Source organism: Poecile atricapillus, chromosome 27, assembly GCF_030490865.1.
Source record: "Poecile atricapillus isolate bPoeAtr1 chromosome 27, bPoeAtr1.hap1, whole genome shotgun sequence".
Taxonomy (NCBI): Eukaryota; Metazoa; Chordata; class Aves; order Passeriformes; family Paridae; genus Poecile; species Poecile atricapillus.
The window spans coordinates 85,045-107,005 of record NC_081275.1 but is presented as its reverse complement, the minus strand read 5'-3'; the positions used below and the strand labels follow the sequence as shown (position 1 = coordinate 107,005).

The 21,961-nt window shown below is 43.6% G+C and overlaps 1 protein-coding gene across 1 annotated transcript in view; it reads right to left on the bottom strand.

Moving 5' to 3' along the window:
- Positions 1 to 21,961, bottom strand: part of TANC2 (tetratricopeptide repeat, ankyrin repeat and coiled-coil containing 2) — a 161,556-nt gene that overhangs the window by 111,790 nt on the left and 27,805 nt on the right. Inside the window, exon 6 of the mRNA XM_058857940.1 lies at positions 3,748 to 3,819. Within this exon, the coding sequence (XP_058713923.1) occupies positions 3,748 to 3,819 (72 nt within the window). The remainder of the gene's footprint in view (positions 1 to 3,747; positions 3,820 to 21,961) is intronic.

The window sequence follows — 21,961 nt, the reverse complement described above, 5'->3', positions numbered from 1 at the left end:
ATACATGGAATAGCATGAGAACAAGTGAAGATAGAACAATAAAAGGACTCGTTGCTAATTGTAACCAATATTAATAAACAGTGAAGGGAAGGTGCTTCGGATCAGCAAGAGGTTCTTCTTACTAGCTGTAAATAATGGAAACTTTGTGGTCAAGGACACCTAGATCTCCACTCTTGTCAGTAAGATGAACAACCTAACCCAGACAACTAATAATTCATATGCAAAACCAACCCAACCTGTTATCATTAACTTTTCATTAATATTTCAATAATGTGAGAAGGCAGGACATGTGTCATGCTGTTACAAGACGGATTTTAGCTCTTATCGCGTGCTGATGTTTTCCCTCCAAAAAGACATTCCTCACTGGATTTCCAACGGATAGCTGTGCTGTTCTCAGCAGCTTGTGAGAGTGTGTTTAAAAGAGAAAATGCTTGCTGTACAGAAAGGGAGATGGACAAGAGTGGGCATAAGACGGAAGGGTAAGAGCCTCAAATGCAGGGTACTTCAGAGGAGACGATGGACGAGCTGTATTCCCAATACCCAAAGTACAATGTGAACAACCCAACATATTGCTTAAGATCAGCAGAAAAAACATGTTGAAATAACTGTCAAAATCTTGGACCAGATCCTGAAGGGTTCTAGGAGGCTGCAGCACCGGTGGCAAAAATTCATCCATTCCTGGTACCAGCATTCAGGAATGTCTCTCAGCAGTTTTGTGTTGCTCTTTACACGAAAGCCAAATAAGCACTGACACCCTTCACACCTACGCTGGCTCTGACAGGTCAAAACACCACTCAATCTCTGCTTGCTCATCACTCACCAGCTACCATGAGCTCTCTGCAGACTCTGCCAGCCTGGACAGGGCACAGGGACACAGGGAGTGTCAGGGGAGACAAACCACCACCGCTGCCAAAACTAGCATTCCAAAAGCCAGCCCATGATGGGTTTTTAAAATACATTTGGCACCACAAATGAAAAAAATATTTTCCACCAACGGTTTTTATTCTTAAAAATAATTTCAATTGCCTCAGGCTAACTTTTAGGGAACTGTAAGTCATGGGCATCTCCTGCAGCTTAAAGTCTGTGAAAGACCAGTCTACGTGCATTTCACTGGTTATTCTGGTGTAAGTTCCCAGTGTCTTTGATCAATCTACTTAAAATCAAGGGCAGCATCTTGTACAGAAATAAAAGTACTTATAGGTTGGCAAAGTTTTCCCTCTTAAAATTCAAGTGCTTTACAATAAAACAGTGAACTCACAAAACATCCATAAGGTACTACCTTCATTTCACACATATCAAAATTTCTCTCTCCTCCTTGGCAGAGTAAATAAACACACAAACAAAACCCCTGAAACAGTCTGAAATTTGTTTTGATGAGAAAGAATATTTGGCTTATCAAATCCTGGAATTAAGGCTCATTGATAGCCAAACTGGAACTTTAACAGTTTGCTTATATAATATTTTTAAATAAAATGTTACTGTAAAGTGCATATTTGACCTAATAAACTATTTCTTGGAGTTTTACATGATTATCACAGAATCATTCAGGTAGGAAAAGACCTTTAAGATCATCAAGTCCAACCATCAACCCAGCATAACCACTATGTTCACCACTAAACCATGTCCTGAAGTGTCACATCCACATGTTTTTGCAACACTTCCAGGGATGGTGACTCCACCACAGCCCTGGCCAGTCTGTTCCACGGCTTGACAATTCTTTCAATGAAAAATCTTTCAATGAAAAACATTTTCCTAAACCAACCTAACCAAAACCTCCAACCTAAACCTCCCCTGGCAGAACTTACAACTGTTTCCACTTGTCCTGCTGATGAAGCTTTGAAGATACTTGGGAATCACAGTAATGGTAATGAGGAAGGTCAGACAGCAGGAAGGCAACTGCCCCATTTCAGCTGGATGCTTTAACCAAGGTTAATAAATTTCCTTAACCCACCATCGTGAAAAATACCCATTATCATGTGCAGTCAGATTTCAAGATGGACACAGAGCTGGGAAAAGTCAGAGATAATGCTTCTATAGAGCACAGAGACTTCTCCTTCCATGCTGCCTCTAGAATTGCATTGACTGATCCAAATGGAAATATTTAGCTCAGAACTTTGTTGCTCCGAGAACTTGGAAGCTTTTTTTAACTGTTCCCTTTTTATTCCCTCTCACACTGAAACTTCTTGCTAGTTACTTCAGTTCCTTCAGTCGCAGTCATCGAAGTGAAGAGGTACAGACTGGTGATTCTTGGGCAAGGATTTGCAAAAAAAAAAATAAAAGTCCCAAAACACATGCCTTTCCCATAGCAGCAGAGATCCAGATTAGATGGGTTTAAAAGGAACTTGAGAGAATAGAATGTGCTCAGGAAGCTCCCAGCAGCGGCTGCATCTGAGCTGCTCTGCCCCATAACAAGAAGCCATTAGACACAAGTCAAACACATGCCAGGGACCCACAGAAGAGCAAAGCTCAGCCTCTAGCACACAGTTACACAGCAACAACTTCTTTTGAGCTCAGAGTGGGAAAGAACAGTTACTCTCTGAACGTCAAAGCACTGCATCTTGTGTGCAAGCTGCCATGGGATATTGTACAGTGATAAATTCCATGGTTCCTTCCTAATTATACTTTAACTCTACTTTAAAACAATAAAACTTAAAATAATAAATTTAAATACAATAATTGAAAGATCCTATGTGAACAGAGCAATTGACACTTCACAGCTTCAGGGTTTTAACTACCAATTCTGATCCCCCCAATTTTGATCAGTTCAATCACTCAAAATCATCTCACCCAGGCAACACTGGAATACTGCCAAAAAAGGACAATTCTCTGGAGAAAATGTCCCCACAATAAGTCATTAGGACACCATGACAACAACAGGCCTGAGCCTAAATGAAAGGAAAATTATTGCTGCAATCCCAGAGAGAGTAAGCTAATGCATATAGAACCTACTAGAGCCCTACTTCCAAAAAATTCTGTTCAGTCTCAAAGCTGTGTGAGAATACATCATTTTCACAACCCTCCCAAATGAGAAAATGCTTAAAACTAAATAAAGCTGCTTCAAAGGACACATAAGCCAGCATAAATCTAAGACCTGCTGCTGTCAGGGACAGAAATGCCCATTATAGGGCTCTGTGTGGTGTTAACCAACCACTAAACCTACTCTGAAGTGACAGATACTCAACAAAAAAGTCTGTTGGATTGTTATTTAAAGAATATAAACCCTGGTTTTTGTACTTCCTTCCTTGGACCTTTTGTGATCTTCCTGTGAGATGAAACAAACCAAAGTAGATGTAATGAGGGGCTGTTCAGCCCCCAGACAGGTACACACAGGTTCTGCTCCATTGCATCCCAGGGCTTGGGGAAGGATAACCTGGTTATGGTGAACCTGACAGGTTCCCCCTTTGACATCGGGGAAAGGCATGTAGAAACTTGGAAACCGAATGTTGGTATGGGCTGGTATGTACTGAAGAATTCCAGCATCACCAGCTCCAACAGCAGAACCCTCTGTGCCTCTGGCTGCATTACAGAGACATCATGCACCACATGTGCTGCACCAGGTATTAGATTAAGCTCCTTCAGCCACTCAAAAAGATTTGTGAATCTCAGTATGTTGGTAGCTGTCTGGGTAATAATGATGGGGACAAAGTCTGTCAGGTCACACAGTTTGGCAAAAACACAACACGTGGGAGGTATCAAAAGTGAATAAATGAGACAAGTGTCCGAGGCAGAACAACACTCAGGTTTTACCTTGCCCAGCTCGGCTCTGACGGGAGTCTACACTTGCCTGTCTTCGGTCTGGTGGCTCCTCGTTCCCTCCATCTGCATGAGAACCAAAACAGCACAAGTAGAACATCATAGTGGACAGGTCAGGCAGATGCAACTTTTCCTTGAGTCCCATCACCTATCTCGGAAGGAACAGCAGGACAGAAGGTCCCTCTGGCAGACTGATACTGGGAAAATTGCTGCTTGACTCTGCTGCTCCTTCCACCTTTGCCCCAGCTCACTGCAATGAAATCCATGAGGTCCTCGGGATAGAAGGAAGGTTATACTTGCTCCTATTGATCCCACAGACATCTGAATGAGATAAAAACCAAATTGTGCATCTTCAAAGAGTTCCTTCACTTTGGACTGTTATGTCAAAGTATAAAAATATTAAGAATTGGAATAAAGAGATCCAGAAAAAAATAAAAAAAAAAGTATTTGAAATATGGAACTTTAAATTGTGTCCCTTTAAAATTATTTGTCTGCTGAAAACCAGCAAGGCTGGGAAGAACAAAACGCCTTATTACATCCTCTTGAAACTATTTAGGAAAGCAGCTACAGTTAACAAATCCCAAATCCATCTGGGTAAAATGCAGAGTGGGACATGGTGTACAATATTATACAATTAATTACAGGCTGCTCTTCATTGATCAACTGACCAGATTAGAAACAATAGATACACCCATCAATCTAGATGCTTGAGTACATGGAGTCTCTGGCAGCTAAGAGCAAAAAGAAGCCCAGCTCTGCAGATTGGGAAAAAACAAACCCAGGGATTTCAAATGCAGGCTGTATTTTAGCAGTTCTTACCTCCTCTGGCAGGGGAAGGCAAAGCTTTTAAAATCTTTAAAAACAGTTTTGAAATAACTGAATTCTTAAATAGCTGTTTAAAAACTCAACAGTCAGTTCAGCATTGATGTGTTTTGATGACACTAAAAACAACTGCATTTTGATATATTTGTATCTGTGGATAGCTCTATAAAGGTTATTTGCTGGAGGGGCCTGTTATGCCGTAATTTGACTTTATCAACTCCTGCTACATGTGAGCTGTGTCTGGCTTCTGGATGGGAAGTTGTGAATTGCAGCAGAGGAGGAGAACTAAAATGGGAACTAAAAATTTCAGTCTACCCCCAACCCTAGAAAAAGAGGAACCACAGCCCAGGCCAGGAAGGGTCTTCTGTTCCCTCTTCCCTTGCTGAAATGCTCCCAGCTTTCAGTTTCCCTGTAGTAATGCTCAGGCACCTTGAACGGAAGCCAGCCAGGCCATTTCTGTCACCTTTGCATCCTTCCCTGCTGACACAGCAGTTGCATGTGAAGGTCATCTGGCTACAGCAGCCCAGAATCCTAATTTTAAATGAGCTGCACCCCTCCTGATAAGCCAGTTGCCAAGGAGGCCACAGACCACAACACTTGCCCAGTTCCCTTTTGCATTCTGGTTGCCAGAAGGATGTCACACTGCAAATACAACTACAGCTGGGATATGTCAATAGGAGCTTTTAGTAACCCGGAGACACCTGCTTGGAACTAGCTGCACTGAACCTTCCTACAGTCAACAGCATTAAAGAGCCCTGGCTGCATTTTTGCTAGTAACACCCAGTGTTGGTTTGGCCATGGCTGTGCACAAGGAAATCATTATCATCCCTAATGGCCCCTGGCTATGAGCCCCCACAGACAACCTCTAAGTCATAGAGAAAACAAAAACCCTTTTGAGCTGTGAACATAAATCCAAATGCAAAATAATTGTAAAGACTAAACATTTCAAAAGACAAAAAGGTCCCAGTATTAAAATCAGGAATAAACTCCTGTATTTATCCAAAGACACATGATCATCAGCAAAAGACAAACTCCCTCCCTGAAAGTTCCATCACCCTTGCAAGTGCTTGACACCAAGCTACATGGGGCTCAGTGGGTGGAACTGGATGAACTTTAAGGTCCCTTCCAACCCGACCCATCCGGAGATCTCTGATTCTATGAATCAATCTCCCTGATCATGTGGAAAGACAACACCTCTGCCGTAGTTACCTCGGTGTATCAAACCCTGCCCCGAGAACAAGCCATGGCCAATGGAGGGGCTGGGGGCAGCAGATGCGGGGTCCTGCTCCCCAGAATGTTCCAGCACTCAAGGGTGGGACACAAAATGGTGACAAGAGGCCACCAAAGCCCCTGGGCTGGAGAAGGAGAAGAAGAGTCGAGAGTCTGGGATGGATCATCCTGCAAGTTATACACCATATTAAGGGGGAAAGAAAGCTCACGGTAAATTAATTTCCAAAATGCAATTAGTGGGTGAGAACGGAAAAAATAAACCAGATGACTCAGCAGATATCAAATCTTCAGTCAGCACACAACCACTGCTGCATTTGATACAGCTGCAGCAAAGGTGGAGCTTGGGGGAAACCAAGGATGGAAAGGAACAGCCACAGTTAAGACCTGAATAACTGAACTAGTTCATTCTTTTTCTCTTCACTACAAATCAAAATGTTGAGCACAATCTGCTCCCGGCAGTGGAGGGGCAAGGTTAGCAGGGAACAATACCACACGTAATTATGAAGTTATCTCACTGTACACACAAAAAAGAGGAGATTGCTGTTTCTAAGGGAATATTAATTCTCACATTTTTTGAACTTCCAAGTGCTTGTATCTACATCCACCTCTGTGTGTGCATCAGGACTGTCTTCACAACAATATTCCTAGTTATTTTATTTATGCATGATTTTAGGTAGCTGTTAGTATTTGCTTTAGCAATAGCCATTGTTTATAGACATGACCTACTATTCAGACAACATCTGTGGACAGTATCACTTCTGAAGTTCAATCAACTCAGTTGCTGTAACGATTGCCAGTGTGGTGAAACACCAAAGTTATTGACAAATCCTTCAATGCAACAGCTAAAAGAGGTCACCAGAAGTAAATCAGTTGTGAAATCATTGCTAGAGAACACAGCTATCTGTGTTAATTTAAAATAAAGATCAGACTGAGATGAACCTGTTTAAGGAGCTTTACAGAAGTTCTCATGCAAAAGAAAATAGTCAAATGCCATAAGGGAAGTGAATAATACAGTAAATACTGACTCAGTAATTCATATTCTCTTGCCTCTCACTGTGAAAGGGAGAAAAATTTTTGTGATCTTTTAAAAAATCTCAGTGTTAAGAAAATCCCTATATTGACTCTTACATCTTTCCATTAACTCTTACACATTATTTTAGTTTTTGAAAGCTGCTGTCTCATCAGTGTCCACCATCAGTCCATCTGGGATGCTGGACACAGGTCAGAAACCCGACAAGGGTTCTGAGTGCCTGAGCCTGTGGCAAGAACAAAGTAAACAGTCATGGCTATTAACTCTTTCTCTCCAAAACTTAAAAAGAGATTAAGGGATCTCAAAGATTGTGATTAGTCACAGGATTAGCAGAGCAGCCTCTCCTGCTGTAGCCAAGTCTGAGAAGCACTGCTGTTTCCTCTCCTCACCCCATCCCCATTCCACCAGTCCTCCATTTAAAGCAATGACATAACAAATCCTCCCCAATACACACAACGGGATTCCTTGAACTGACTGTTCTGACAGGGAAAGAAAATCTCAAAGCTTCAGCATTCCTAAACAAATCCCCTGCACAAAGCACCACAATTAGTATGAGGGGGCTCCAAACAGAAGCCAGATACATCTGCACCAGCACATCTCATGTCAGTAAATCCCACAGCACCTCTGGCATCACCTCTGTCAGCACCTCCTGCCAGGTAATTCTCATTAACGGCAAACATAACAAGCTTTATACAAAATCAAATGCCAGCAGCCCAATATTTCTGGCTTCCTATTTAATTAAAAGGCCCTTAAAATCCATACCATGACTAAACATCTCTCAAGATCTCTGATCTGACAAAGCAATTTTTAAGGCAAAAGAATCCAAGGGTGGGTGAGGCTGCTTCCACGCATGCTGGGGAATCTGCGGCAGGAACCGACTGCATTCGATGTGCTGCTGCTCTCACAGCAACTGGCAGTTGCACACTCCACTGTAAGAGCTATAAATCAATAGTTTATATCCATCAAAATCGTATCAAAATGGCATCTGGAAAAGGAGGAAGACTCACACAAAGCCAGTCAAGCTGTTAGGGACAGATCCGATTTCAGCCCAGCCCAGCATCCCTGCGGAAGCATCCCTGTGTGCACGGCACAGCGTCTGGAGTTGAGGCTCCTAACTGCCATTGTGCTCCCAAAACAGGGGAAAAAAATCCTCAAAATAAATAAATCAAACAGCTCCAGGGGCTAGAGCCCACCACAAGGATCCTGGAGCTGCCAGCACTGCTGCTGCAGGTGCCGGTACTGAGTCCAACCCTGGAACCCGCCGCAGCGATGCCCGCGTAGGAGAGGGAGTTGCAAATCTTGTTCTCAGCATTCCTGATGGATTCCAGCCTGGTAAGAAATGACACGTGCCACATGATCTTCCCATTGCTCTCTCTGGATGAGATGTGCCTGGAAAGGGGCAAAATGTTCCCCAGCCAGAGTAGGAGAGAAGAGGGAGCCCAGTCTGGTTCTGAAGACAATTATTTTAATCAAAAGTCCTTCCTGATTATTTAGTTTGTGAGTATTTTTCTGCCTCAGAAAACAATATGCACCACCATCACAAATTCTTATTATGCTATAATTAATTCTATTATAAAACTATTATTATTGTCGCCGTTGTTTTTATAAAATTAGTATTGTGGTAAAAGTCGGTGTTATGGTTAGAAATAGCATTATTGCAGTGTTATGATTAAAATCAATATGATATGAATTATTATGATAATTAAAAATTTTAGAGAACTGCATTAAATTACTAATAGAATAAAACATCTACCCCCATGAAAACAACTCCCTGGTGGGAGTATCAGGGTGCAGGGGAGGGATGCAGGAATGTCTGTGGGTGTTGAGGGTGGAATATTTTTACTGACGGAACTATAGCACAGACCTGGGTTATTAATCACCGTATCATGAAAATCCAGCTCCCCAATCACTTTCCAACGAATCCCTTAGCACAGAATCATTAAGGTTGGGAAAGACCTCCAAGATCAGCGAGTCCAACCTGTGCCCGATGCCCACCTTGTCCCCAGCCCAGAGTACTGAGTGCCATGTCGCTGTTCCTTGGACACCTCCGGCACCCTGGGCAGCTCCTGCCAATGTTTGATAACCCTTTCTGAGAAGAAATTCCTGCTGATGTCTAACCTGAGCCTTCCCTGGCCCAGCCTGAGGCCATACCTTCTCCTCCTGTACCTGTTTTCCCTGAGAGCAGAGCCCGAGCCCCTCCCTGGCTGTCCCTCCCATCAGGGAGTTGTGCAGAGCCAGAAGGGCCCTCCTGAGCCTCCTTCTCTCCAGGCTGTGCCTCTTTCCCAGCTCCCTCAGCTGCTCCTGGGGCTCCAGAGCCTTCCCCAGGTCCATTTCCTTCCCTGGACATGCTCCAGCCCCACAATGTCTTGCCATGAGGGGCCCAGAACTGGACACAGCAACTGAGGTACCTCTCCAGCACCCAGCACTGCTCAGGTCCTGTGCCCACGCTGTGGCTGGTACAAGTAGCAATTTGGCTTAAGAGGCTTTGGCAATTCATAAACATACTGAAGTCCATCCATTTATCGTCCAAGTTCCTGTGTCTTCGAGGAAAGTCATTTGGACAGAGGAATTATGGATTTGTTTGGTTTATTGAGGCAGCTCTAACACAGATCCAGGGAATCATCAGCGAATGCGATGCTAAAATACCTCAGCGCCTTCCAAAAGCTGGCACTATTTTCCTCCACCTCCTCCTGCTACATTTTTATGGCAAAAACTTCCTCTCTTTAGGAGCAGAGCATTGTCACTTGCTGGGACTGTGCATGACAACAGACACACTTCCTAACAGACTGCACAGAGCAGCTGTGGCTGCCCCTGGATCCCTGCAAGCTTCCAAGGCCAGGCTGGACATTGGGAGGCAGCCTGGGACAGTGGGAGGTGTCCCTGCCCATGGCATGGGGTGGCACTGGATGGGCTTTAAGGTCCTTTTCAGCCCAAACCACTCTGCAATTCAATGATAAATGGACTTCAAAATGCAAAAATCCATTGTCTTCTTGTGGCATATCCTCTATTAGCTCCGCATAAGGCTCAGTAGCTAGGAAAATCCATAGGAAAAAAACCCAAGAAACAACAAACCGAAAGGAAAAAAAAACAACCAAACAACCCAGTGGTCAGAGGCCAAAAGGCTTCTTAGAGGACATTTAAAAAAAAAAAAAATTGCCTCTGCAAGTATATTTGTGTTCATTTTTATTGCTGCAGTACTTCAAAGCCTAAACTGAAATTAAGGTCTTACTGTGTTGGCAGCTTGTACAAAAACCACAGCACAAAAACACCCTTGTCATAATAAATTTATTAACTTATGTCCTATTCCTACAAGAGACGCAGTCAACATTCCTGCCCAGGTATTTCAGACATGAGTACAAATGGATTTCTTCCCTGGCATGTACAGGAAATCAGAAATCATATACACCAACATCTGAGTTATTCTGGAGCACAATGAATCCTAAGTTCGTTCCGGTAGCAGGGACACAGATCTGTACCTTCATCATTGCAGAAGCTGTTATTTCTCACTGGAAAAAAGCCGGTACTTCTAATCTGGGCTACAATTAATCTCACCAATATCATACAGAAAAAGTGGCATCCTTGTTTCTACTAACATCAAGTGACTCTTTTATCCAGAGACACCTATACTGAGTATGTAAATCAAACCCAACAACCCTTTCTTTTTTTTTTTTATTTTTTTATTTTGATGTGGGAAGATGACTTCATTACAAATATATATGTGTCGCCCTGAAAACTCAGCTTCTGAGCTTGCTAACATAGTTTTCTAAAGACTTTCCCAGGACAGTAACTGTAAACATAGATATGTGTACATTCTTTCTGTTACACGTCTTGCGATGGACATCTCTCATGGCCAGTGCAGTGAGAAAGTGTTATCCTGACCATCCAATCCCTGGCCGTGGTCAGAAGCCTATAAATCCAGGAGGGAAAAATAAACTCTTTCTTTCTCTCACCACACCTCGACCTGTGTCCGTGTGATCTGTTCATCTTCAGCGGCAACATCTGGTGACCTCGCCGTGTCTTGCGCGTGTGTTACAGGGTACTGTCTAGCCTGTGGCTATGGATGGTTTTGGGCTCTCTCTTACGGAGGGCCTGGTTTTGGAGATATGGCGTGCAGTGCATGATCAGAGAGGAATTGATGTTTCGTATGCTGACTTTCAGCAATTGTGTGAGTACGGGAAAACTGAGGGGTTTTTCCCTGTGGTTGAAGCGATTTTTTCTCAGTCGGCTTGGGACGCTGTAGGCGGTTCCCTGATCGAGGCTCTGCTGGTCGGTTATGAGCCCCGGGTGCTCCGGTTGCTGGGGATCTGGCGAAGGTGCGGCTTTCTGAGGTCAGGTCCCGAGGTCGGCTCCCCTAGGATCGCCGGGGCCCCCGGCGGGTTGAACGGGGCCGCCGCGGGACCGGTGGGTGTAAGCCCTCATCGGCCCGCGCCCCGACGGTGTAAACCCGGGGCGGGGTTGGATCCCTGCCGGCAGGCTGTCCGGGGCGCCGCTGACCCCGGGGGTGTAATCCCTTCTCGGCCCGCACCCCGGCGGTGTGGGCCCGGGGCGGGGTTGGGTCCCTGCCGGCAGGCTGTCCGGGGCGGGGTTGGATCCCTGCCGGCAGGCTGTCCGGGGCGCCGCGGACCCGGGGGGTGTAAGCCCTCCTCGGCCCGCGCCGCGGCGGTGGAAGCCCGGGGCAGGGTCGCCGCCTCCGCGTGCCCTCCAGGCACAGACCGATGAGGGGGTGCCTGAACGGGGGTGGTGCCGGCCCCGGGGGATGCCTCGGGGTCCGTCCCATGTCCGTGCTGCAGCTGGGCCGTGCCCTGCCCCGCGGTGGGGGACGGAACGGGCCCGGGCCCCGTGCCGGATTCGTGGGGCGGGGGCACGGGTGCTGCGGGTGCTGCGGACGCGGGGCTGGGTTCTGCCGGCCCTGTGCTGCCGGATTCCCGTCCTGCGAGCCCGGGTTGTTCCCTGGCAGCGGAGCGGGACGGTGCTGCGGCTTCCCCGGCTGTGCCTTTACCGGCGCCCCGGTTCCCCCCCGCGCCGGGAGCGGGCTGTGCCGAGCTGCCTTCAGCCCCCCCCGCCTCGGGTTCCCGGGCATGGCCCGAGCCTGCGGCTGGAGCCAGGCCTCCCCCGTCGCCTCCTGCGGCTGTGGCAGACCAAGGTCCTGAGCTGTTTACCACTGGCTCCGGTGGTGCTGCGGCGGGACAGAAGTCGGTGGCCTTGACGGGCCAGGGGTCCCAGGCTGCTGGAGCCTCTTCAGCTGGCCTATGGACCTTGTCCTCCTGTAAGATGACTGTGCAGCTGAGCATATCAGGCATTCCATGTGCTTCCGAATGCTTTGGTCCGGTGGGTGAGGGCATGAGTGCTCTTCTTGTGGCATGGTTGAACACCACTGCTCAAGGCATCATTGTTCACCTAGGGGACGTTGATTCAAATTTCCTGGGGTGCATTTCTGCCATGGGTTCCACACTCCTGCCTCCTGTTCCTAGATTTGCTCACCTTGTGCCTTTTGAGTCTTGTGTTCGCAGCGCTGAGAACCAGCTGCGGGGAGATGGTGGCTTCGGGTTCCCTGGACCTCCCTGGGTCACTGGACTGCTGTTCTGACAGCCAGGGATCATCCTGAATGGGTCTGCACCCTGTCCATCCTTGGTGAGATGCTGTCAGAGATTAGCTTCCGTGGGTTTTGACACTGGCATGGACATCACGATTGTCTGGTTTGCTGATGGACCCTTGGACCCGATGCTGAGACATTCAACACAAAGAAGAACTAGAGACTGACTCTTTGTTCAGCAGATTCTGTTTTCCTTTCTCATGATAGACTGGTCACCCTCCGTGACCTGATGCAGGAACAGTTGGATCACAGTGATCTGGAGTTTCAACCAGTCCCTGGGACATTCCTGTTTTCTGTATCAAGACGAAGTCTGGGAAATGGAGGTTGCTACAACACTTCCAGAAAGTTACTGCTATGATGGAAAGCATGGGGATGTTGCAGGCTAACATGCCTTCACCTGCCATATTTCCTGTTGATTTGCTAGTCCTCATTGTGGATCTGAAGGATTGTTCTTTGCAATTCCTTTGCATCCCGATGACAGACCGAAATTTGTCTTTCTGGTGCCAGCTATCATTAATGCTGAGCCCACGCAGAGATATCAATGGAGATTTTGCCGTAAGGCATGCAAAATTTGCCGGCATTTGCCGATGATATGGGGCTCTAGCCCACTCTGGAGTTTGCAAGCAGTTTCCTGCTGCTTGTCTCTACAACCTCCCTGAAATTATTTGAGGGTCAAAAATGATTTTGGGACAAACAGTCCTGCATTTGGAGGTGCAATTTTTTTTTTTTGCATTCAGTGCAGACACCGCATGAATGCTGTCCAGATATTAATGGACTTTCACATGGTTGTGTCCTTATATGGGACTGACCACGACAGAACTGTCTCCCTTGTTTGGTCTATTAAAGGGGGACTCTGATTTTAAAGTCACCTCTGACACTGACCTTACAGGCACAGTAGATGCTGGAGGAGGTTCTGTGAGCAGTTTCTGCTCCTCAAGTTTATTACATTAATCTTTCCATTGATGTCGCTGTTTTGTTTTTTAGTTTGTTTTTTTTAGAGAGTAATGGGGCTGGATCAGCCCAATTGATGGAATTACAGGCTGCTGTCATAGCATTTCATATGTTTTCCCAGGCACCTTTCAGTTTGGCCATGGCTTTTGCTTCCGTGACCAAATTGAGAGCCATCCACAAGCAGGTGTTGATGTTGGACATTTGTTTCATTTATTTTTTTTGAGTTTTGTTGTTTTTCTGGGTTTTAAAAAAAAAAAAAAAAAGTTTTTTTTTGTACTAACGAAAGGGTGAGATATCACCCTGAAATTACAGCCTTCTGATTGTATGGAGTATTGTATTTTTCTATTATTTATTATTTGGATTGTTTATAATGTTGCTAGTTTCTTTGTTCATTTTTCTTTTTTCTTTTCTTTTTATTAAACCGAAAAGGGTGAGATGTCGCCCTGAAAACTCAGCTTCTGAGCTTGCTAACATAGTTTTCTAAAGACTTTCCCAGGACAGTAACTGTAAACATAGATATGTGTACATTCTTTCTGTTACACGTGTTGTGATGGACATCTCTCATGGCCAGTGCTGTGAGAAAGTGTTATCCTGGCCATCCAATCCCTGGCTGTGGTCAGAAGCCTATAAATCCTGGGGGGAAAAATAAACTCTTTTTTTTCTCTCACCACACCTCGACCTGTGTCCGTGTGATCTGTTCATCTTCAGCGGCAACATATATGGAATAAAAAATTGTGTTGCTAATAATATTTAGAAATTATACACTGTATTTCATTCATTAATTTTAAAACCACCATAACTATGTAACTAAAATACAGACAGCTGGACTGAGAGACAAAAAGGAGCTTCCCATGTCACATTAGGCAAATAAATGACTCAATCATACAAATCAGATAAGAACAATACGATGAAAAAATAATTTAAATGCACTATTAATTCTTGTGGTATCAGGGAAAGAAAGTGGTTTAATATAAGTTGAAAGCAGACTGTATTTAGTATACAATTAAACTGTGTCACTTGAAATCATAACAAAAGAAACCCCCATATAAAAATTAAAAGCCTCTTTTTAAATCTGCATGTTGGAATCATGAAATAATTTATGAACTTTATTTTTTACTCTAAAAATGGTCCAAAGGTCCAGTTCAACAGATTAGTTTTGTCTATCAGCAAATCAGTAACAGAGCCTCAGAGGATAAGTGATGGCTGATAATCATTCTGAATTCACCTGAAGAAGATTTTCAAAACTATTTAGATGACAAAAAGTATGTTCTGCTGAGATCGAGACACCTTATCAAAGCTTCTGATAAAATCATGTCCATAACTTGCTTAGGTTTTGAGGGTTTTTTGCATGCTTAGAGAATATGGGTTGGCTGCTATATTGATCTCATTCTCAAAAAGAAAATTATATAAAAGGAAACATAAATCCTCCCACTCCAGAAGATCTTGCAGCAAAAATTTCCAGAATTCCTTCAAATAGGTCAGTTATAGATGGAAGCTCTAGCAAAAATTATCCATGAGTTGTCTAAAAATATATCTGATACTAAAAAAAAGAGTCCTCATAGACATGCTGAGAGGAGAAGTTTGTGCGAGCAGTAGAAGAGGCCGAAGGGAAGAAACTCCTGAAAAGGTGCGGCTTAAAAGTCAATCCTCTCACAAAGAAAATATGGATTTTCCATTAAAAGTATTAGTAAGTTATAGACATTTACTCTTCCTGAAGGAAAAAAAGGAAAAAAGGAAGGGCAACTGCAACTCCAAAAAGAGAATTTCATGATGGAATTCCAGAGTCATGCCTTACACCTGGCACGGGTACTTCTTGCAGCCAAGAAATGCTTTATGTGAACCAAGTGGAATGCATGTCTTGGAAAAGCACTTCACATATACAGTGCTGATCGTAAAAATCCCTCAAAAATAAAAACAGTAATCATACCTGAAATAAAATCCTAAAATGGATCAATACGGATTCAACACCTGTCAATATAATAAACAACTGTAAGAATCTGCACTAACACTTCCCAGGGACAAGTAACACTGAATATAAATAATATTTATCTTTAGGAACTGGGGAAAAATGCAATATGGAAAAAATCTCACCTCTTGGGCAGAGATTTAAGTAAAGGCATGTCAAGACTAACAGGGATTAATTACATCGAGGAGAGTGTGCTGAAAATTGAGCTGGGTAACAGACACTAAGTACAGTAGGGTTTGTTTCATTTTGTCTGGGAATGCTCCTACCACACTATATGAGTGAACACGAGAACATCTGCAGCTGGTACTCAACTGTTTAAATCCAAAAGTGTTCTGCTCAAGGAGCACAGAACCAGTACTCAGCCTCACAGCCTGCTCCGTAAGATCCCTTCCTTCTTGTGAGAACTTAGGAAACTGCAGTGTGAGAGGAGGCCCTGGCACAGGCGCCCAGAGCAGCTGTGGCTGCCCCTGGATCCCTGGCAGTGCCCAGGCCAGGCTGGACAGGGCTTGGAGCAGCCTGGGACAGTGGGAGGTGTCCCTGCCATGGCAGGGGGTGGGACTGGATGGGCATTAAGGTCCCTTCCAACCCAAACCATTCTGGCATTCTCTGATGCTGTATTTAGCTTAGACTTTTCTCCATTTTAATTCTCTTTCCTGCACATGAAGATGTTGCTTATTTTTGTAACAGGTCAAGGTGTGATGACAAGAAAACATATTATATATTCAACACACTGAGGTAAAATGGCAAAATCAACATGCATATGGTTGAATATTTCTAAAACAATTTATTCAGTTAGAAACATTCGATACTTAGTAAGTTTCTAAAATTGTGCAAAATATTACTTTAGATTGCTTGTATAAAAACAAAAAAATCCTTTTTAATAGATTACAGATTTTGTTTAAATCCTGCTTTAAGGGAAGGAATCCAAGTTTGTTCCTGGAGCCAGGCCTCCTCCAGCAGAGAATCCCCAAGTTATTATATATCTCAGTGATTTCTTACTGATTTTCCAGGTGAAAATGTTGAATTCACTGAAATAAACCTTATTTTCTTAAAAGATTTGATTGGATTTTTAAACTATTACAGATATGCAAATCCTTAAGGTTTCCTCAGACATTCTGGAAAGCACACTCCACTTTACAACAGTTTGGCTGAACAAATCCCTCAAATTGATATTATTTCCTTTTGAGGCTAGTGAATTGTATATGAGAATAGCTTTTTTATGCCGAATAAGAGAAGACAAGGTCATTAGATGTGGGAAGATGCAACTTCATCTCCTTTGCACATCAGCACAGGAATTTCGGTGGGATTTGATGGAAAACGCCTGCTCCATCTACTGGCTCAGCCCCAGTAAAGCACCAATATTTCAGCACAAATCTGTCAGTAAATGGGAGTACCACCACAAAATCCCACTTGTTTTTGTATCCAAAACACGAGTCCTGTGTCCTGACTTCTGGGGCCCTTACTACAAGAAAGACCACGTCCAGGGAAGGGAATGGAGCTGGGGAAGGGTCTGGAGCACCAGGAGCAGCTGAGGGAGCTGGTAAAGGGGCTCAGCCTGAAGAAAAGGAGGCTCAGGGGGGACCTTCTGGCTCTGCACATGTTCTTAGGAGTTGGCGATGGTCACACATGGAAAAATCTTGTCCGGTATTTGTGAATCAGAAGGAAATAAACACATATTATTCCAATATAGGCTGCTAAAATTCCCTCTACAATAGTAGTGCAGGAGAGAAGCAGAAGCTTCAATGTCCAAACATCTTCTATTTGTCTGAGAGTCTGGTACATGAACAAGACATATTTTGATCAAATAAATCAGAATCCTAGGAAGCAAACAGCATGCCTGTGTACATATAAATCTTCCTGATATACTGCCTTCTTCAGAAGGAGAACACCGCACTACATAAATGCAAAACCAACTTTCAGGAAAGGTCAGTTCATACTTAAACAAACTGAAGGACAAACTTTACTCTGGTGAGAGGCTTTGTCAACATACTCGCACGTTGTTTAAAAATGGATTTATGAAAAACCTGCCATTTTTGTGGAAGGACAGGATCCGCATTTTTATTTGGATGGAATACCTTGAACGTGTGGATACAGCCAGTATTCAGGACCATAATACATGATGGGTCTTTTAATACCTCACTTCTAACACTTTCTTAAATTAAGCTACCTGACATCTATAGGACCCATTGACTGGATCTCATCACTCAGCAATTTATTTCAGAAATGAAACTGAAAAAAACAATTGTGACCCTCAAACTCTTCAGGGTTAAAAGTTATCCTCAGACTTCCACAAAAGATCAGATAGATCAGAAACTGCACAGAGACCTGGTCAAGCAGGAATGAGACCTTCATAGAAATGCCTTTTATCTTTGAAAGGCAGGAATCAAAGGAGAAGAGCATTTGACAGGGGCCCTTTCAGTCCTGGAATTAAAATATGAAGTGGCAGATTCCAAAAAACCCTATAAATATGTTGGAAGTGAGTAGTAATTGGGTCTTCTGTGAACCAGGAAAGAAGAAATTTTTTAACACTCTGCACCAAAAATATTCTGAATGACAGGAAGGCTCCTGGCTGGGAAGCTCCAGATAAAAATCATGCATTTTATAGTTAAGAACAAGCAAGATGTAATTCCTAACTAACTCAGACGGGAAAAGAAGACCCTTTGGGCTAAGGATTGCATGCCTCAGATACTCAGATTTTAGAGTACTTGCCTTGTTTTGGGTTTTTTTTCTTCTGTGTGTGCGGGGAGTGTTGTTTGTTCATTTGGGTTCTTTCTGTGGTGGTTTGTTGGTTTGGGGTCTCCACCCCCCCCCCCATTTTTTTTCTTTTGCTTAAGGCTACATTTATCTCTGTCAGAAATAAACAGCACAAATTCTTGGGCTTCTCCTCACAAAGCAATGCGAAACACAAAGCCAAAGAAAATGTGCAGTTTTGCAGCTGAATTTTACCAGGTTCTAGAGGGAATCCAAACTCTTACAGCAGCGTTAATTTAATGTGATAATGTAAGAGGGAAATAGTCCATCTGCTTGGAAAAGAACAAGGAAAACTGTAATAGGTGGAATGACTGGATCCATTACATGGAATTAGTTCCCTAACAGGATACTGGAATGAATACAAGCGCACTGATTTGATATGCACTACTTCAGTATACACCCAGACCAAGGAATGATTAATAAAGCAAGAAAACTGCAGATAAGTATGAGACAGGTCCTTGATAAAAACAAGTGAAAACAACAGAAAACCTCAGTCTCTGGATTCAGAGAACAGAACTGCCCTGGAAGAACTGAATTAGTGGGGAAGAAGCCACAAACATCTCTTAGAAGCAGCAGCAGGTTTGCCTATCTGCAGGTTATTACACCTGCTTGCCCTGGCCATAGGGCTCTGGCCACAACAATCCTGCTGGATCTTCACCCAGAAGGAATAACAGGATGGAGAAAAACACAGTCCTTTTGCATTTTAAAAGAAACACATCTTACATAATATAGCTACGGATATAAACGGATCAGAAAGCTTGTATGTCTGTGCATCTCTAAGTTAATTTACACTGGAAAAACAAAGATAATCAGCAACTATACTGAGATCCCATTTCAGCACCAGAGATGCTGCTATCTGGCAGCTTTGTGGAATATCCATTTATATCAGAAAAAAACCAACCTAATCAAAACACTGTTGCAGGCATATTGGGTCCTCAAGGCATTAATGTAAACCATCCTGAGTGCTCTTGAGTCACAGGGGAATTTTTCTTAAGACAAGACATTAAGTATGTGCACACACATGTGCACTGAGCACTCTGTGTCCAGAGCACATACTTTGAAATCCCAGCACTGGAGCTCTGAAAGGACACCCAGACACCCAGAATTGATCACAGGAGATTACCTAGGCTGATGCTGTAGTAGAAATTAATTTATTTTAATTTGGTAGTAGTGTACGTAACTATACATTCAGATGTGTGTAATTGTATTCTTCTTTTATAAATATTTTGTGTGTTCCTGAATCACAACACCATCGAGCACCAAAGAGGAAAACCCACCCTGGCTGAGGTAAAATAAATGTTAACCACGGTTCCCAGAGAAGTTGCTCAGCAGTTTCTAAAGAAGGAAAATTAAGAAGGCTTTTCACTGCTATCACTACCAGTTTTCTTTTAATCGAGAACCACATCGCTTCTAGGAATCATTACCCTGACTCCACTGCTCCTGTCTGTCGAATGCTACTGCAAATGAAAGACGCAGCAAAGCACAGGAATTGCAAAGGCCAGGGTGCTCCTTTGGATTCCCCAAGAAAACAACGAAATACCTTTAACCCTGCTTCAAAGGTTTATTCCCACACTGGAATGCAAGATGACTGGAGTGTAGGAAATGAAGGCACAGTGCAATTTCAGAGACATCTGGGTGGGCTGCCATCAGCCCACGAGACTCAGACTCAGTACACAGCACACCTGAAGCCAACAGATGATTTACCCAACATGGACCTTAGGATTTAGAGCTTGTTCACAGTTCTCAGAGATGGGTGTAGCTCTAAGGTCATGCAGCAAATGAGAGCACCAAAACCATCAGGGAAGCTTAATTTTCATCTAATTAGCATTCTAAATCATGTTAATGAGGGAAAAAAATAAAAATTTCAATAAACACATAATCTTTTTAGAGCACTTGAATGAGAAAAAAATCCAAAACCTGAAGTGTCCCACCTATGTCCCTATAGAAACTGCCAAGACAAAACCCACAAGTGAAGACAACACTGTTGGAGGGACCTGAAGGACAGCACTGACCATGTGAAAATGTTCAAAAGAATGCAACACCTGGACCCAGCTGCTGAAAGACAGTTGCATTTACTGTGAGGGTGGTCAGGCCCCGGCACAGGTTGCCCAGAGAAGCTGTGGCTGCCCCTGGATCCCTGGAGTATCCAAGGCCAGGATGCATGGGGCTTGGAGCCACCTGGGATAGTGGAAGGTGTCCCTGCCCACAGGAGGACGATGGGACTAGACATTTAAATTCCTTTCCACCCCAAGCCATTCTGGGATTTCTTCAAGGGGATCGGAGGATTCATCAAGATCCTGTCAGTGACAGGGTGACAAATCCCTTTCGTATATTATTAGGTAAATTGTGTCCTTTTTAATCTGCTTTTAAAGTATCAAAACTGTAGTTTGCCAGAACTGCAAAGCAAATAAATATAGCAAGTTTCAGGCTTACAGTACTGCATGTGACACAGAAATGTACATGGAAGATTTACTGATTCTTTTCTTCAGTGTGTTGCAAAGAAATACAGACTTAAATATACTCGTCTTAAAAAAATCTAGGCAGCAAGGAATTAATCTAATATCATGTAAGAGTTTGGAAGATTAACAACTATCTGAAAAATTGTTATGCAGTGCAGGGATGTTTGCCGCTTAGTCACAAACAATATAACAAACCTGAGCATCTCATTCTCCCGTTCCCTCTCTTGCCCTGAAGAATGCCAAACAAAACTTCTCAAAAAAGCAACTTATTTCAAGGGCAGAATTGCAGTAAATTAAACATACAGTACAGACACTAGGCATTAGAGAGAACCTTATCAATTCAATTCTGTCGTATTATTTTTTCAGTACATGAATAAGAAAACCCATCTCTTCTGCTTTGCCCAAAACCACTGTCAAATCTCAGTACTTCAGAACTGACATTTTTCATTCACAAAAGAAGAAACACGTATTTGCAGAGTTTGGCATGTACAAAATCTTTAATATTGCTTCTGGGAGATAAGCCAAAAGGAATACTACGGCCTGTTAGCAGCACATCTGACAAAGAGAGGGCTTTGTACAGAAATTACAACTTAAGGTGAATTGTCTGTGTATGGTTTCCTAAAGGTATCATCAAAGGATTTATACTTTCAAACAGTAAAAGTGACACAAATCACAAGAGGATGGAGCCATCTGCTCACGTCTTCCCCAAACCTGTCTTTTCATGCAGGCATCTCCCTCACACTAACCACTCCTACCACAAGACACTGAGAAGTTCCCATGGTAAGGAAATCTTCTCCATAAAAGCAATGAACAGCCACCACTTCAGGCCTGAATGCACATGGTGCCTTTGCAAAACAGACTTTTCCCTGCTTTGAGATCCACACCAACTACAACACCACGATGCACTCTTGAACTTCCCAGGGCAAGCGCCTTCAGGATAGACCAACACCCCGCAACTGTCACCAGACACTGGAATAAGAGATCACTGATGCCTAAGGCATCAGTGCTGCCCCACAGCAAAGCCCCACAACTCTCCTTCCCCAAATACAACATAGACAGGAAGCCAATAACAATGGCCAAATTCTAGCAGTGTGAGAAACACTAAACAACTTGCTTAAACCGAGGGAAAACAGCCCATTTTCCCACTGCCTTTACCACCACTGCGTCTCTTCATCCTCACCTCCGGTTTCTCAAAGAACATCCATATAAACATCCATAACATAAATATCCACATTAACACGGATGCACGAGCACAAATAGACACCATATCCCAAAATATTTAAGGTGTGCTGCCAGATGGCTTTAAAATTCAAAATGAAAGATCTAATTAAAAGCTCTTATTCTGCCAACACTCAGTTTTTGGAAAAAACTATGAAAGTTAAATAAAAATGTTTTTAAAGCCTATC